Source organism: Ixodes scapularis, unplaced genomic scaffold, assembly GCF_016920785.2.
Source record: "Ixodes scapularis isolate PalLabHiFi unplaced genomic scaffold, ASM1692078v2 PGA_scaffold10__122_contigs__length_95168666, whole genome shotgun sequence".
Lineage (NCBI taxonomy): Eukaryota > Metazoa > Arthropoda > Arachnida > Ixodida > Ixodidae > Ixodes > Ixodes scapularis.
In genome coordinates, this window is record NW_024609836.1 from 77,231,927 (window position 1) to 77,250,762 (window position 18,836).

Genomic DNA, 18,836 nt, shown 5'->3' on the forward strand with positions numbered 1-18,836 from the left:
AGTTGGGGACGAAATTTACGGAGCGCGCTGATTAGACTCTCGCAGCGATGACGCAGCGTTTTTATCGCCGAAGTCTAATCGGCGAGCTCCACGCTCCGACTTTGTGTCCGACGAGTCTGGTAGTCCATCTCTATGGACGCTTTAAACACGCGCCAGATAGAGCCACAATGGCCGACCTTTTCTTGTCTTACCAATCGAGAGGCTTATACCCCCCCGTTGTTTTTCTCAAGGCACCCCCTTAATTCGAAACAGCTTTTCTATTCTCAATGTACCCCACCTAACCCCCAACCCCCTAAAACAATTTGATAGTCTCTCTCTCTCTCTCTCTCTCTCTCTCTCTCTCTCTCTCTCTCTCTCTCTCTCTCTCCCCCCCCCCCCTAATTTCAATTCTTGGGGAAACCTTTGGGCCACTGAAGCGAGTGTTGACGAGCCTCCACAAAGGCCTATGCTGGAGAGAAGGACACAGTTGCACCTAAAGTGTCAATAACCTGTCCTGCTGAGGCAATGATGAAGTGAATCAAACAAAATAATAGGAAACAAAAACTGAAGGTCGGTTATGGCGGCGCCCACGCACAACTGCCTGAAAGAGTCGATATAGAAAGATACCCACACGCGAGCATAAGCGCAGGCCAGCTGAAATATATTTAGAAATTAATTAACGTATAAAAGTGTAAAATTGTGTGCTTGTGGTTTATTCTGAAAACAAGAAGAAAATAACAAAAAGAAAGATTTGAAGTTGAGCGAACAATATACATTAAGAAGCGATATGTTTGTTTCACAATTTCTGCATGAAGAACGAAACTTTCTGATAAACTGATTATCAAATGGCATATTGCGATGAACGAATATCAAATAATTAGCCCAGATGAAGCAAATGACGACCTTCCGATGTAAGCGTTTGAGAATGAGTTCACAAATTTGTTTTCAACGTATATTTGTGCAGGTTCAGCTCTATAGAAATGTTTTAGTTGATCGTTTCGATAACTCCGATAACGGTGCCCAATATTTTGCCGTCACCTTTGTGCATGCCTCATATCGTTTTCGGTATCGTTAGGAGAGTTAGCAGAACGATCTATTAAAACTCTCAATGTCACTCACCTCCGCTAGCCTGTCCGCGAGGGCTTGGATCATGATGACTTTGAAGTCGTCGTTTTCTTTGCGAAACCTGATCATCAATATAGAAAACATCTCATGAAACATGCGTGAAAGAGTAAACATACACTCGTGGCGGTGCATTTTCCTCACGTTATAGTCGTGTACTTCGTGCCTATTGCGATTGAGAGCCTCGATGACGCAAGATGCCACGTACAGGAAGGGTTAACATCCTTCGAGTTTTTGGACTTTAGACTGAGCACGCGAACTGAGAGAATGCACGCTTGTTGTGGTTCCATTAAATCAATAACGTTTTCTTTAAGCGAAATTGGCGAAATATTAAAAAAAAATTGAAGCGGGTTATGGCCCTGATGTTGATGTAATATAATTAACTCTATCTGAACATAAAGACTGGTTCACGCATTTGCGTTCGACTAACTGTAACCGAGTTGCACTGCAACGTGAATACAGCCATTTTTTTTTACGCACAATTCCTTCTCCACGCGGGATTAAAACCATTCCGAAGTTATATAAGCGACCATAGCTTGTAGATATATAGTGCATATAGATTTGATCTCGGAAATACTGCAAAACCTTAAGGCCACGATCACAGTCTGCGTAAAAAAAGAAAAAAACTCCAGCCATCCAGACGTCGTCTGGGGCAGGTTCCTTCCTCGCCTGATGGTCCTCTCTCATTGATCATGCAAGAACCGTCTGCACACGTGTTCCAAGCATACATGCATGTATCTGTGAAGCAAACACGCTTAAAGCTTCCGCAGATACTTGCCTCATATCACATCCGCAGCGAACACAGCGTTTCTTTCGAGTGACGCACGAACCGTGCCACTGCGCGCGGACCCCTGCAGACTTTGGTCTGCCTACCGTGGTTATATGCGCGGGTTCGCATATCGTCGGGCAGCCCTCGTTCGAGGGCTGCCCGACGATACGTGACGCCGATGCGTCAATATGTGTTCTCTCTCTCTCTCGTGGTAAGCGAATGTGATAACCATTCAAGGGTGCCCTATATATATACGATCGGAAATCGAGACATCCAATATACACCCTATTTGCGCTCTATGTGCCACCAGCGCGTGCGTTGTTGAAAGACTAAAACCAAAACATTATTTTTTTTGCAGTCAAACCTGCCTCGTGCAAGCTTCTTCGCAACCGAAGCCAGCAGAGACTGCGAAGAGGCCAACGTAATCGTGTACGCCACTTTCCAGCGGGGCAACAAAGTCCGACAGACAATGAAAAGGCATATCTGGCTTCCGAGAAATCTAAAAGAAAACAAGACATGAAACTCATAAATGGCACTGTCGCGTACGTAAAAATAGATTTTTGTATTGCTTTGCTTTGGTAAATAATTAAGCGCCCTAAATGGCGGACTAATACACTTCTAATCTCCTGGGTTCTTAACATTTCACAAACCTTATACCTATCCCAAAACCCAATATAACTTTTCGCTATCTGGATTGCGGAACAAGAAATTTGATTGGATTCTAGATTTCAGGTTTTCAGATTGCATTTCCGGTTTCCAATAACAGTTCCAGTTAGATTTCTTGTTCCATAACTCAAATAGCAAAACGTTATATTGGGTTTTGGGGTAGGAGTACGCATTAAAATTAACATATTGAATTATTTTGTTCCGTATTTACCTGCTGCCGGAGCCCGAAAAACCTTGCAATTTCGTGCGTGCGCGACGGGTCATCGTAAACGATGATGTCGTCCCCATCGCTGTTCGCTGGATAGAATCCGATAACCCCTCTGGCCCGCAGTAGGTTCCGAGTTACGATATCTGTCAGCATTTCGTTGCCTTCGTCGAAGATCTTCTTGGCTTCTTGACCTAAAAATAAATGTGTTCAATTATTACATTTACCAGTTAACCTTGACAGCAGAAACGCGGTATTTGCGACTTCAGCAAAACGAAAGGAAACTAGCGGAAAAACACCGAACTGGTCGGAACAGGTCCTTTTACAATTTCTGCTCGTCCCTTGTGACTTCCATGATTGCATGTTGTCGGCGGTTGGCGCGATTCCCGCCGAAGTGAGGGATGTTGCGTGGGTTAATTATTGTGTCCAAAGCAACGAAAACGTGAACAATGACAGGACCGCTGGGAAAACCATGATTGATAATAGCCTAAGCAATTAGGTGTGCTTGCGCCGCTTCTCACGTTGTGTTGGGCGGACAGTTGTCCACGTGACTCTGTCGTCACCGTCGTATCGGTCTGGCTAGGTCGCTAAAAGTCAAAGTGAAAAACAAAACCATGCTTAAAAAAATCAAATAAGTAATCCCTCGTTATAACGAACTCAAGGGTGCCGCAAGAAAATTCGATATAAGCGGTAATTCGATAAAAGCGATAGAGCCAAAGAAACAGTGCCAGCAGCCTCGTAGGTGGACGGGAACACTGCGGAACACTCTGACCGTATATTTAATTAAACAAGCCATGGTTATAAACATCTCGCGGCTGCATTACAGAATAAAAAATAATTAAGTGGAGTTTGCCGATAATTTGATCCGGGCATCAGTTCTCCACGAACTGCTTCAGGCATCGCAGGAACACTGTCACCGCCGCTGCACTGCAGAGCAGCCATAGGATGTTTCGCGTCTCCGCAGTCGTTGGCGTTTCCCGAGGTACCTCTTTGATCTCGTTTTGTGCTTCCTGACCACACGCGAGGTCTACGATCGCAACATCCGTGGCAGGAGCAACAACGAGAACATCCGCATCCACAATCGCGAACGAATCAAAGTTGTCCTCGGTGGCTTTGCCAACATGTTTTCACACACTCCTGTAGAGATATGGAAATCGTGTGCTGTCTCGGCAAGCATGCTCGCGAGAGAAAATCTGACATGCACGAAGCATTTGGTGATCTTTTATCTTTGGATCGCGGGTGCGCTTTCCCCTGCATGAGAAACTTCTCGAACCCGTCCAATATGCCTTGCTCATTCCGCAAAATGGTGGATAGTGTCGAGCAGCCGATGCTGTAATGTCGAATTCTTCGGCGATTTCAGACTTGGGCCGGCCACTTTTCTCAACCTCGCAGACCTAAGCAACTTTCGGTAAACACTCCCAATCTCCCATACGACGCACGTGTGCGGGTAGTACGCCACAAGCGCGCCCGTGCAGGCGTGCACGTTGGGGCGCTCTTTTTTCCGTCATCCATTTACTCCGTTCTCCCAGTTTGCCGTTTGCCACGGTGGAGAGGGAGTAGGGAACGCAAGGGTCTCCCTGCGCCTCCGTGTATGCTTGCGTGCTTTCGGCACCTCGGCCTTCGTAATAAGTGTGGTCGGCTGCCGATACATTTCGAATAATCCGGTTAAAAATTTGTGCATTTAGGTCGGGACAGCGTGGAATTTCGATAAAAGCGATAATTCGAAAAAAGCGATTTCGTTATAATGAGGGATTACTTAAATCAGATTGATTTGGTTTAAATAACTGTTGGTTGAAAATAGTGGTTCTTTACCCCTAGATGTATTTCTCAACATTGCAGATTGGTCGATCAATTCGTCTAATCACTGATAGCTATACGGAAGAAAGCATTACTGCAAATGCAGAGTTTATTTAACTTCTCATTGCTGTAATTCCCACCCTACTAGAACAAAAACAGATTAATTTCCTTTTTTCAGATAATTAAAAAGCTTTAGTTCATTTTTATTTCGCGTTCTAACTTCTTGCAATAAGAATTACTTTTCTAGTTTTTGTTTATTTTGCATTCTGTTGCAGGAGGATGTTAAGTAACAGACGAACGAAGTGGAAGGTAGAAATGAAGCTCAACGCTCCGATTTGTTCAGAACAGAAAAATTCTCATTGCCCCTTTGCTCTTATATAAATCTTTCTTGCTTGATGAATTTTTAAAATTTTAAATACCATACAAATGCTCACATCAAATAATAAACACATAGTAAATACAACAATTCGGAATGATTTTTTCGGGAAAGGTTTGATCTAAAGCATCACAGTAAAACTGGTCCGATATGAGTGACGTTTAGATCATGATTTAAACCGCGATCACTAAATCATATTGATTTTCATTCTCCACCCTGCTCGGAACAGAACCTACGCAACCGTATGAACCAGACATTGTTCGTTTACCAACATTCATCAGCGCTGTCAAAGTACAGTAGGTACCGTATTTACTCGCAGAATGAACGCACTTTTTTTTCCGAAAAATTGATGCAAAGTTAGGGGGGGCGTTCATTACGCGAAGTAAAATTTTTTCGACCGTATTTACTCGCATAATGAACGGACTTTTTATCACGAAAAATCAACGCAACTTCTTATCTCTTTGCGCGCGGCGCGCGTCCCGTAACCAAACTGGGCTGCCCAAAAAAAGAAAAAAAAAACTCCTCTTGTTTTCTTTTTCACAGTTCCTTTAATTTTTTTTTGCCGCCTGTTTTTTGCAAGTTGTTTCGTTTGCTTAGGCGAGTGCTTTCCGCTTATCTTTCTTATCTCCTTGCGCGCGGCGCCCGACTCGCGACCCCCCCCCCCCCCCCCCCCCCCTCCGTAACCAAACTGCGCTGTGCAAAAAGAAAAGCTCCTCTTTGTTTTATTTTTTTGTTCCGTGGGTTGTTTTTTTTTTTTTTTTTCCTTTTGCAGCCTTTCGCAAGCTGTTTCGTTTGCTTAAAGGGCTTCTCCGCTTCTCTTTCTTACCTCTTTGCGCGTGGCGCGCGACTCCAAAGTCCAGACGGCGCTGTGCAAAAAAAAAAAAAAAGAAGGAAAAAAGCTCTTTGTTTGTTTTTTCTCTTAGTTCCCTGGTTATTTTTTCTTTTTGCCTCCTTTCGCAAGCTGTTTCGTTTTCTTAGAGGGTTTCTCCGCTTCTCTTACCTCCTTGCGCGCGGCACGCGACCCCAAAATCCAGACTGCGCTGTGCAAAAAAAAAAAAAAAAAGCTCTCCATGTTTTTTTTTTTCTTGCTTCGGTTGACTCTTTTTTAATTTTTTTAACGCCTTTTGCAAGGCGTTTTGTTCGCCCATGCTGCCCATGCATTCGCGACCTCGCTGCACCAGGATAGAAAAGTGCGTTCATTTCGCGCGCGTGGGGGGAGGGGGTCAAAATTTTGACGTCGGAGTTCGGGGTGCGTTTATTACGCGGGTGAAAAAAAAAGTCGAAATTTTGTGAGCCGACTTGGGGGGTGCGTTCATTACGCGAGTGCGTTCATTGTGCGAGTAAATACGGTAGTTCTTTTATCGCTTCCCCGGAGAAGGCGAAGTTTCAGGAAGCTCACTTATGCCAACACACTGCCACAGGTTTGGAACGTACTGTATAAAAATCGGGGGTAAAACATCTTGAAGCCACGTCCTGATTTCTACCGCTATATATGGCCGAGAGCGGGAACTCTGATGGGATCGCTGGAGTCACGAATACCTAAAGAAAAGTAGACGATGCATATATTTTTTTTTAAAAATGCCGCTTATGTGTGTTAACAGGTACTTCAACATAATTCTTCTAATACGCGTGCTGTATTAATTAAAACAAATTACAAGGCAAACATTATTTACCATGCGGAAAAGTCATATATTTTTTTTCGCACATTTTTTTCAAAACGGACTAGAAACTGAGGATATTTGATCACTGCCACTATAAAGTTCACAATTTGACTCCCCAGAATGCGTGGATATGCCAGGAGGACATATGCATGAATATAAAAACCCGCAATATAAAGAAAGTTTTCCCCCTTTCAATCAATCAATTACTAGAAAGTAGGTCGCACCTACACTTTCATCCTCGAATATTTTGGGGTAGCGCTGGTTAGGGTACTTTCCCCTTAGTTGCCAGACGTCGAAGAATGGCTTCCAGTCGATGTAGGGGAGCAGATCGTCGATGTTCTGGTCCTCAAAAACTTTGGTCCCAAGAAACGTCGGCTTTCCTAAGATAAATACACAATTACACTGCAGGCACTAACGCAGAACTTAAGAATACCAAAAAATAAATCGTCCTATTAAAAAAAAATATAGTTTGTGGTAATTTGAGAGCGTGACTGAACCATTACTTGGCAACTAACGAAGCCATGTCTGCAAGAAACAAACACAATCTAACATTGAACCTTTGTGTACAAATATTTTGTTTCAAGCATTCGCTTACTAATACAATACGAATAAAAAAAAAAAAAAAAGAGAAGAAAACTTTTAAAGCGCTATCAGTTCGGAATCTTTCACTATTTTAAACGACGCGGTTAAAAGCTACGGGCATATATAATAAACGGGCTACCTTTGGTATAGATGAATTCTTAGATTTAGCGTCAATCCAATTAACAGGCATATTTACTTCTGCCATCAATATAAAAATAATGCATGTTTGAAAAGACGCATTGGCTGTCAGCTGAGCACAAACAAAAAGACAACAATAAATTTCAGACAGTCGCACGAAAAATTCATCCTCAGTAAAATATAAAACCATGACCTACTTGGCTTGAGGCTTCCTTCCCAATTGAGATGAAGCTTATTCCTACGGGCGTGCTCTAACGAAACGTATTTCTTGTCCTAGAAAAAAAAATACAAAGACAACAAACAGTGATAATCAGGTATAGATATGCTTAAAGCAAGATCCCCTCTCATTCAAAATAGGCACGCACCATACTTTATATTATTTTATTCATTTATATTTTTGATTACATGAAAAAGACCACATTAGCCTTTTTAATTGTTTCTTTCGACACACACGCACACACAGACACACAAGTGCGCGCGCACACAGACACACACACACACACCACAATGAGCTAAAAAATAAAATTAAGAAATCTACGCAGATATTCTGAAGTTTAATTCTGTGAGCAAGCTTCGCTGCAAAACAACTGCAAACACGATTTTGTGCCATGAAGCATTAAAGTTTTGAAAGACAACTAAAGACGAATGAGACGTCGCATCTTGGGGGAATAATGAAAATTATTGTTTTTATCTAAGCAGTACATATAGTGCAAAAACAATGGCCAGTTTCACACGTTGAATGCCAGAAATGGGCAGCGTATTCAACGTGTCTGCTTCCCCGAAATATTGGTTCCACGGGCATAGACAGGCATTCACTTGCAATCATGAATACACACTTTCATCGAATCGAAGTAGTCTTCTCTAAGCTCTTCATACTCATCTCGCAGCTCGTTGACAAAGGACATCTTGGCTTTTCTGTCGAGCAGTGTCGAGCACTGAAAAGGAGAAACAAGATTTAACACGACAATATTTTTGTTATCACTGTACGAGCAGAAAATGAGGGAGAGGAGGAAAGGAGAGCTAGCGGGGCCATCAGGACACCCAGTTCTGAGTTCAATGACTAGTGGGCAGACGAAAATAAGCCTTTGTTTTACTCACTCTACAAAAGCGTTCGAACGTCGAACGTCGGCATCCGGAGTTCGTTTTCGAACGCGTTGGAACACTGAGTAGAGATTCTGCTCACCCTTAATTTGAGACTGCAACCAAAGCTATACAAGCGCGAGCTATAGCCTGCACTCCTGGCCTTGAGACGTGCATTTCTAGTGCGAGTGCTCGTTCTGCGGAAAACGCTTCAAAGCGGCGACCTCGAGCTCTCATACTCGTGCCATTGGCTGCAGTCTCAGCTTAAAAAGAAACTGAAAAAGTTATATAAAAGAAAAATGAGTTAGGGGTGAGTTGTAGGGTATTTTGATCCCGTGAATCTGATCACAGTTCGTTTCCCCCAAAGATATATAACTAAGCGCGAGAAAACACGAAAAACATCCGACCAGTCGTTACGTCACACCCAGATCTTTCGGCCGCCAGGCGCGCCAGGTCGACACTTTGCAGCAGCTGTGCATGGGCGCCGCCATAACCGACCTTTAGCTTTTCTTTCATCTTGTTCCTTTTGCTTCACTTCATCATTGCCACAACAAGAGAGGTTATTGTCACTTTAGGTGCTACCAACGTTACCGGAGCAAGCTCAGTTTCACAGCTCCGCCTGCGACGTGGGCTCAGTGGCGGTCACGAGAACTAGCAGCGCTGCAGTCGAGTCTTACTTCCGGATCGTCTAGCCCGCGAAACTTCAATAGCAATACTTGAGCGTGGGCGAGTTGTTGATTCATACTAACACTTCACAGCGCAAGGAAACAGACGCACACAAAAATAAATTTCCTTTCCAACACTCAAAGAAAGAACACTCACAATGCGCTGACTCTGATCTCTGTGGTGTATTACACTTCATCTTCATCATCGTTTTTTTTTGCTATTATACACGCAAAAGTAAAAAAAAAAGAAGAAGAAAAGAAAAAGAAAAGGAAGCTCTCAACGCAGATGTAGCAGACAACGCGCGGGACAAGGCAGCAAGATCCGACTGTAGCGCCGCTAGTTCTCATGACCGCCAGCTGCGAAACTGAGCTTGCTTTAACGTTGGGTGCTACTGCGTCCTCCTCTTTGCCATAGGCCTCTGTGGAGGCTCGCTAATGCCCGCTTCAGTGGCTCGGTATCTCAATAAGGTCGGCAATGGCGGCGCAATCTGGCGCGTGTTCAAAGCGTCTACATTCCCTTGCACTGACGCCAGTCGTGACGTCTTTTTCTGACCATTTTTTTTCAGAATAGCAAGAGTGCGCGTGCATAGCTTTGATTGGCGTTGAAGATGCGCGAGAGCGGAGATTCCGAAAACTCCTTTTATGACGTCACGCTCCGGGAAGGAGGGGCTTCAGCGGCACTTTGAAAATGGTCTTCTGCAACCTCCGTGCACCAAATTGAAAAATAATGTCGATGTTCGTGATCCCTGAAGCCAAATGAAGACGATTTAAGTGTTTTTTTCTCAAATACAGAACCGCTTTAATTTAGCTTTGCGTCTGCCCTCTAATCATTCCAACCAGAGTCCAGGGCTCTGACGTCTCCGCGCACGCTCTCGTCTTGTTCTCGCCCTCAGTTTCCACATGTATTAGGAGATGACGCGCGTGAAGACTCACTCACCACCCCGGTAAAAAATGCTGGGATACGAAAGCTCAGTAGATAAAGATGGCGGCGCACAGAGGGGGCCATCGAATGCTTTGTATTCTAACAAGAATTTCATCCATTTGCACGAGCGACGTGTCTTAGGTTTATGCATGCTCGTGACTATGATTAAAGACACAAGAGGCGCTGGTAAGCGCGTAAACTACGAATGTCCCCGAAACCTGCTCACGATGTTTAAGGTTTTAACCGCAAGATGTTACGATTAAATTTACATAAATGTGCGCACGTGTCAATGTAATGCTTGAAGAGTAAATTACGAGTTGCTCCAAAAGAGTAAGTAAGAGTCAGGTGCAGAAAATTCATTACAGCTTAAGAAGTAGTTAGTTAATAAAATTGCACCTAATTATGGTAACTTAAACATTCTTCAGTCTTCAATTTTGACTTTTCGTTTTGACAAAGGGTGCTTTTGTGATAAATATTAATACTATTCTTATTATCTTCGACGACTTTTCACCACGGCGTGGGGTTCACCAGAAAATAATAAAATGCTAGCAATCTTTTTTTTATTCATTTGAAAGAAAAGTAAACTTTTACCGCATTACACTTTTGTTTTTGTTTGACAACACTATTATCAGGGCAACAAGTAGTATATATATATATAAAAACAAAACAAAAAAAACTGCCTACCACGACGGCACTTTTTGAAGCGTCCGGAACGTAGATCACTGGGTTCTGGTAATTTGGGGCAATTTTGACGGCGGTGTGGATTCTGAGAGGAAATGGGAAACAACCGAGTTCAGAAAAAAAAAAAAAAAAAAGCTGCGGTGGCAATAGGATTTTTTTAAATAAAAATTTAATCGAGAGTCGAATAAACTAAGCGCAACTTACTTGGACGTTGTGGCGCCCCCAATGAGCAGGGGTATCGAAAATTCGTTCCGACTCATTTCCTGAGCCACGTGAACCATCTCGTTGAGGGAGGGTGTTATGAGACCGGATATGCCGACGATGTCTAGATAAAATTACCAAGGCGGCTATCAATTAAGAAAACGGAACCTAATTAAAACAAAACTTAATAAACAAACTTAAGAAAACATAAGCAACTTACCTTACTAAACTAAACAACAAAGGAAATTCTGTTTCCTCTTATAACAGCACCAAAACGTTCCAACAGTCACCGAAAATTTAAGAAACGCAGGGCGTGGCGGCCCCCGCGCATCTCATTATTCCTCTTCAGCCAATGAGGGTGCGGCATTAACCGATAAGAACGTAGGAGAACCAATCAGGAAGCGAGAATCATTAACATAGTAAGCTACGCCCAGGGACTATAGAATATATAGATAAATACACCGTCATAAATTATATTATCCCAAATATTGGCATCTGATGATAGTACACAGTAACTAAAGTGGAATCTTGTTTAATTCAAAACCCCGTAATTCAAACTCGCGGATAATTCAAACTAGCGTGCAGATCCCCTCCTATTTATTTATTTATTTATTTACAATTTTACAATTTGTTTCTAGGAAGGAAACTCCCGCGGGAATTCAAACTTTGCATTATTCAAACGAAGTTCTGGTCCCTCTCGGGTTCAAATTAACGAGATTACACTGTAATTACCAGTGTGGGCACGTAAGTCGAACAGGAAGTTAGTCGAACCTACTTCAGAGTAACATATGTTAACTGTAAAATCTTACGCGGAAGTGTACTGCGTGTAGGCAGGGAATATTTTGAAAACTAAAACAAAATAACGGCGTTTATTGTTCTTTTAACCATCTCTGAATTTTGTTACCTTAGCGTAATATACTCAGCACGATATGGCAAGAGAATTACAAACTCTTACCAGCGTTTGTTTCTCTTGCAGTGGCGAGTATCTTTTCACAGGGTGTCATCACACCTAGATCGATTACCCTGGAGTAAGCAAATAAAGTATAGTTCAATGTATCTTGCCAAAAATCTTTGTTTTGTTTTTTTCTGTGCGACGGTGCATCCTAAAACCTCACATGCTCCCCTAACACCTACCGGACGATGAAGGCACATTGAATGAATAAATAAACTTAACTAGATACGGTACAACAATATGCATATGCGTAATAATAAAAAATAAAAAAAAATTGCACAGAGCGTCGCAGTGACGTCAGCTGACTTACTGTGACAATGTTGCGTAGAACTGAGCGTAGTTGCACTGGTAATACATTAAAATAATCAGGCTAGAAAACAAAATTTTGGTGTTCACGAAAATATATCTGCTACATTTAAGAGGCGTCCAAAGCACGTGCGAGATCGCGATCAGCTAATAAAACGCTGCCCGAAAATTGTGAAAGAATTATTCGATCTCCATTTATGTCACATTCGTCTACACACTTGACGGTTGCAATCTTCAATATTGTTTTACATATCGTGTACAATTGTTTTACTACTAATCTTGAGTTGCTTAATGACAGTTTTTTTTTTTTAATATTTCTACTTAGTTTGCTTACTATCGAGTAATGGCATGTTAGGGATGACTGCTGAGACAAGCATTGTATAGCTGAACGCCAAGCAACGCGTACTGCGGGAAAGCACAGTTTTGATTCGTGCCCCCAAAACTAGGCACATCAATATTAGGGGGTATACGTTTCAGGGGCCAACAGGACGGCGGTGTATACTCAACTTGAAATTGTTGCAGGCCAGGACAACCGCCACAATGTTTTTGCCAATGTCGTGCACGTCGCCTCGTACAGTCGCCAGTACAACGACTCCAGCAGCACTGCTCACCTGAAATGAATGCATCACGAGCTGCAGTCACATAAGAAAAACACAATTAAAATCACCGCGTCATTCTGCGCGCCACCATTTTTCTCCATCAATCTGCAAAAAAAAAAAAAAAAAAAAAAAAGAGCTCTGCACATATGCGCCCCTCGCTCTGCGAAATATCAGACGACGCGCATGCGCACTACACCACCCCGTGACTCGGCATTTTTCGCTTAAATAAAAAAAGAGATTAATTTGAACAAGGGGCAAGATGGGGGGTTTAATGATGTGTACCGCGCCGAACAAAAAGTTTCAATACTCTGCAATATTTCGCAAGTTATACTTGACACGACCGTGACAATGATTTAAGCCGCGGATACGTGGCATTATTATAACATCTTCTTCGACTTGCGTTCTTGATTATACTCATTAATTTTCGCAATTAATACTAAGAAAACAAAAACGCTGACATGGTTTTAGTTTAGAGCTCATTGCACGGGCAGACTGGCGTATTTTGGCGACTATTTTAGTTTCAAAGAATTCAACCTGCGTTGTAGTATCTGCTGAAAGCCGCAAAACCTAAAGACGGAAACAATATCAGTCAAAATTTTATGCTGTATGTGCCAAAAGTCGCAGTACAAGAATTAGTTTGTTACATTCTGAGGTACGAAAAACGAGAATGAGCTTTATATAGAGTATTTTCTCAGATTTTTAAGAGTTTTAATTAAACTTTCAATCTATTTTTGTGTGCGTGTGTTTGAATGTTTCGAAGCATACATCAGATTTGTGAAAACCCTAACCCTACTATGGCTTTGCTAGTTAACGAGCCAAACATAATCAACGTAAGAAGACACAATGTCTGCTTCCCAAAAGAATCGTGATTTGCTTTCATAACAAATTGAAAAACGGTTCGTTTTGATTATATGAGTGAACTTGTGGAGGAGACAGAAGGATTAAGAATAACGGTGACATAGACATCAGTCTATTGAATCTTTTTCACTTACGTCGTCGGCACCCGATCTGTTCTCTGTGGCTCGCATCTGTTCTTTTTCCCTTTCCATGAAAGGAACGAGGTAGGCGACCGCCTTCTTCATCACCCTCGCGGACTTGATGACTTGTGGCAGGAACATCTTTCCTTCCCCAAAGAGGTCGCCCACAATGCTCATGCCCTGGTATAAAGCAAACGATCCACGAACCTCAGTAAAGGGCTGTCCAATCGAAACCGCAAAAAAATCCAAAACCCGGAACCCGTTTATTTTTTCAAATCTTTCTAAGCTCGTTGCGGCTCAAAAGTGTCCAGTAGTTTCCGGACGAAGCAGCTAGCCCACCGGCAACGGGCGGAGCAGGGGAAAAAGGGGGAAGTTGAGTCGAGGTTTTTTTTTTGTGTGTGTGCGTGTGTTTACCGCAGTAGGAGAAGTAAAAATGCGGAGTAGTGGATCGGGGCGGGAAAGGGAGAAATAGCCCCTTTCGTGGAATTTATGAGTGAATTCGAGGGGGGGGGGGGGGATTCGACAAAAGAGACTGCTTCTTAAGCCATCCTAGTTTTGTTTTTTGTAGGGTTTCCAAGAAACAATATGCTCAACCCCTTCCCCCCCCCCCCCCTCTCCACCCCACTCACGCGCACGGTTTGCGAGGAGGGTGAGGGGAGGGGGGAGTGGACCGCCTTCCCCTGATTGGCTACTGAGGAATCTGGGCGGGCCCGGGGTCCCGAAAAGTTCAACATTTTCAACTTTCGATCTGTCCCCCGGAACACAAAAAATATAACCGTTGACGTCACCAGCGACGTCACTTCCGGGTGGGACTGCGCTTTAGAAAGCTTCAATCTAAAACAGAATGAAATTTTATCAGGCAACATTAGTGGTCGCCACGTTTCGACGCCTAGTCTTGCGCGAAGCCTCTGATTGGACCAGAGCCCACGCCGAACGCTGACGCAGACCCGTGTCCAATAGAAACGCAGAATAGCCGACGCTACGAGCTAATGGAACCAACCAAGCAGCGTGAAAAGCGCGAGTCAGCACTGGGCCTTCTCTGTTTAGGATTGGTTCAGCAATGGTAGAACGCACGCAGAAAGGTGGTGAAAACCAGGACGGTGCGCTTTCGATGCTCTCTGATCGGTCCAATGAGCTCGTTGCATCCGGTGCATCTGGACTAAAGATGAAACGAAAGTATAGTATGGTGCGGACTTCTCTACCTGTTTGTGTTCCTTTCCTGGTGATTCGTAGGATGAAAATTGCACACGTCCTGTTGCCACAAAACGCTTCTTTACTAAAAAAAATATAATAAAAATAATATAGATATATTTTACAAGTTACTAATGCTTTAGGTAGTTGTTGAATTCAATCCAATGCCTAGGTGATGCAAACTACTGGCTGATTAAAATGTTTCCAGCCGTATCCATTCATTCGCTCATCCGGTCTATCGTATTTTTGTAACGCTTTTGACCTAAATGTTAATGTACACGATTTTTGCCAAAGGATATTGCCTCAACGTAGTGTTCTTTCTAAATAAACAGGGTTGCAAATTCGTGTTCCTGCTTCGTACAGGTAGGCTTGAAAACATGCACGTTTAAAGTTCAGTCCTATACTTGAATTGTAAAACATTTCATGAACAGTAGAGGTTGAATACCTAGCATTTTTTACCGTGATTAGAAATCCTACAGATCAATTTATCGAATTTGCGAGGCTTTCTTCGTACAGACACCTGCCATGTGACTCACCGCCATTAAGGGTCCCTCAATAATGTTGAGTGCTCGTGGATAAGCTTCTTTTTGCTGTCTCGCTTCTTCAACGTCCTCCTCAATGTATGTATCGACTCCCTAAAAGACATTGGCAATAATACCACTGAAACGATTTATGGACACATTTCTAAAGGGGCTTGCTACAGCACATCTGAGTCGGCTGTGGTCAGCACAGAAAAGTCCTGCAGTCATATTCAGTATTTTCTTTGTGCACAATACAACAAACATATTACATTGTTGCGTCACATTATTGTTATTAAGCTATTCGTCTCACTAAATAAAAATAACATTACAAGGTTAGTTTTAGATAAATTAAATTGTGAATTAGTTTTACAGTTACACAGTAATGAACTCCATTCATCATATATTAGGGAGGTAGTGCTTTAAGGTTCTTCGTTACATACCTTTACCAGGGCATATGAAAGCCTCTGCTCCACCGATTCCTTCCTCCAGCTTTCGGCTTGATGAGGCGACTTCTCTCCATCATTTAAAAGCTAAGATATAACAGAAGATATTGACAGGGTATTAGTGAATTATAATCCTACTACAACAGCGCCAATCGGGGTTTTAAGTATCGATGAAATCATAATTTACTCATCTGAAAATGTCTCATAGACCATTTGTCCACCACTTTTATAGGTAGCTCATTTTAAACATAAGAGTGCCTCGTATAAGGATTCTCAGCTAATAACAAGTCGTTTTATAATGAAACTCTTGACGTGACGGCCCTTTGTAGTAGTCCGCTGAAAATCCGCGAGGTGGCAGCCACTTCGCTGGAAAGTGCTTAATTTAATTTGAAGTTTACACAAAGGAATAAAAATGGAGGCTTAATCGTATGGTTTTAAATAGTTTACATAGGTATTAGCTGTTCGAATTAGTTAGTTAGTTAGTTAGTTGGCGGTACCTAACCCCTTTAGAGACAGGGGGGTCAGCAAAAGTTCAAATTGCCGACACAGGTAAAAGTTTTAGTTCTTGTTTTGTTTTAGCTTTTCCCACTTTTGGCACACTTTCACTGGTTGGCGATCAGACGTAGTCTCTCCCATTCAACGAGAATGCGCCTGGTGGCTAGTGAACTGTGGGCTCCTTCCCCGAATCCCAGCATTTCGGGAATCCTCTCTTCGCTGGTCGCCCAGGGCGGTCGACAGTGGTCTAGGGCAGGGCACCACAGCAGCACGTGGAGGACGTCCTCGCTTGACTGCCCGCACAGATGACAGGCTGTGTCGGTGTCTCCGAAGAGTTGGGCACGTCGGCAGCCTGTCATCAGCGCTCCTACCCGTGCCTGGAACAGTAGCGCACTTTCATGGTCCCCTCGATAGTGTGTGCAGGGAGACGGCTCAGGCTTGTGGAGCGCGTAGATGCTCTGGAGGCTCTGCTTTTTCCTCACCGCTTGTCTCCAGGCCTCAAGTTCAATCGCGTTCACCTCCTCTGTCACAGCCTTGAGCCATCCTTTCTCCGATGTGGCCTCATGTCGCCTTGTCCCTTTGCTGTACACAGAGTCGAGCCAGGCGATGGTGTTTGACCAGTTCGTCCTGCTGCTGCGGTATCTAATGTAGTGGAATGTCCTTTTGGCGTACGCTTCGTCTGGCATGTGAATCAGGCGCCCGAGGTATCCGAGCTTGGCCCTTGCATCCCGTTGCTTGAAAGTCGACCAGGCCATCTCTCCCGTGACGGCCAGGTTTGCAGTTGCCCCGTTTCCGCCCAGTGCCCACCTCCCGATTTCCACTTGATGGCGATCCAGTGTCTTCAGGGTGGTCTGTTGGAAGACCACTGCATCGTTAGCATAGGTGATCGCCGGTACTGCGACACTCTTCCACAGTGCCCTCGCAAGGGTGTATGGGTTATAGGAATACTTTGCCATGTTCCACAGGTGACCTTTTCGGATGTTGGAGGTTTTTAGGGTGTTCCTCTCGTGTAGTTCTAAGTACAGCGGGCCTTCTTGAAGAGTCACTCCCAGATATCTGTATTCCTTGGTATGTTCTACTTCCACCTCCTGTACTCTAAACGTGTGGTTAAGCTCGTGAACATTATAGCCCATCCACTTTGATTTTTCCTTACTGAATTTGAATCCCTCTTCATTCCCAATTCGAGTGCAGATATCGAGCATGTCTTGAAGGTGAGTTTCATTCTCTGATAACAGGAGTATATCATCAGCAAAGGCCAGTACTGGAATATAAGCTGTTTCCATGTCATTACTGGAGGTAATGGTTGTGAAAGAAACACCCTGCCCTTTGGCTTGCAGCTCCAGAATGAGATTGTTGATGTAGATGTTGAACAGGGTTGGAGAGAGGGGGCAGCCTTGGCGCAGACCCACAATCATGTTCACCTGCCCTGATAAATGTTCTCCCAAACTGTATCTGGCGTTGCATCCGGCGTACATGTTTCTGAAGAGCGATACTGTCTGAACATCCAGTGCCATCGCTTCTAACTTCGTCCACATCTTCTCATGGGGCACTGCATCATAGGCCTTTTCCAAGTCAAGGTAAGCCAGATAGAGTGGTGACCTATCTAGATTTTTTAGCTCTATTAGTTGTGTGACAGTGAATAAGTTGTCGCTGACCCGCCGGTTCCTACGGAATCCATTCTGTGCCTCGCTGAAAAGGCGGGCTTTCTCACAGAGTCTCTGCAGTCTGTCTTGCAGAATTGATGCAAAGAGTTTGTAAACATTACTTAGTATTGTTATCGGCCTGTATGAGTCTAATGATTTCTTGTCTTTATCTTTTCCTTTGTAGATTAGTTTTATTTTGGCTTGTTTCCAGGCTTCAGGAATAGCACTTTTTGCCAGCATGTTGTTTAGAAGGTACCTTAGGTGCTTCTGTGCTACCGGTTTAAGCTTTTTCAGGAACTCGTTGGGGATGTCGTCTGGACCTACTGCCTTTCCTGCTTCTAGTTTATTAATATGTCTCTGCAGTTCACCGGGCGCTATTGGTTCAAGAATGCTGCGGTCAAATTGTTCCTGAGGTCGTAGGGATGTTTCCTCCTGTGTCCTCGGTCTGTTGTAGAGGGAGGCTTGAAGTCCCTGAAAGTATTTAGTCATTCCTTCGGTGATTTCTTCTTCAGTGGTCCATTGGTCTTCTCCACTCCCTATCGTCTTGTGTTCAAGGTCCTCGTGTGGTTGGAGAGATCGCACATATCTCCAAAAGCAACGGCTTTTGTTGTCGCTTTCTTGTAGGGCTTGTTCGTGTTTCGTGTGTATCTTCAGAATTTTTGTCGCCACTAGAGATTTTACTTTATTTTTCTGTAGCTCGTAATTTTCCCAGTTTTGCTTTGCCATGCTGTATTGCTTTTTATTCATGGCCTTTCGATATTTCCTGGACCATTCCTGTCATACTTTGATTTCCTCCTTAACCTCCTTATCAAACCACGGTGTTCGTTTATCACTTTTGACTCTGGTTTGTTTTCCTACATGAGTA

The 18,836-nt window shown here is 43.4% G+C and overlaps 1 protein-coding gene across 1 annotated transcript in view; it reads right to left on the reverse strand.

The window, feature by feature from the left end:
- The window catches only part of LOC115328574 (methionine synthase), a 48,052-nt gene that overhangs the window by 4,422 nt on the left and 24,794 nt on the right, over positions 1-18,836 (reverse strand). Inside the window, exons 18-30 of the mRNA XM_042288695.1 lie at positions 15,831-15,920; positions 15,406-15,504; positions 13,694-13,858; positions 12,610-12,713; positions 11,800-11,867; positions 10,848-10,968; positions 10,647-10,728; positions 8,132-8,230; positions 7,493-7,568; positions 6,800-6,955; positions 2,748-2,935; positions 2,239-2,369; positions 1,099-1,165 (exon numbers count right to left, since the gene is read on the reverse strand). Of these exons, the coding sequence (XP_042144629.1) occupies positions 1,099-1,165; positions 2,239-2,369; positions 2,748-2,935; positions 6,800-6,955; positions 7,493-7,568; positions 8,132-8,230; positions 10,647-10,728; positions 10,848-10,968; positions 11,800-11,867; positions 12,610-12,713; positions 13,694-13,858; positions 15,406-15,504; positions 15,831-15,920 (1,446 nt within the window). The remainder of the gene's footprint in view (positions 1-1,098; positions 1,166-2,238; positions 2,370-2,747; positions 2,936-6,799; positions 6,956-7,492; positions 7,569-8,131; positions 8,231-10,646; positions 10,729-10,847; positions 10,969-11,799; positions 11,868-12,609; positions 12,714-13,693; positions 13,859-15,405; positions 15,505-15,830; positions 15,921-18,836) is intronic.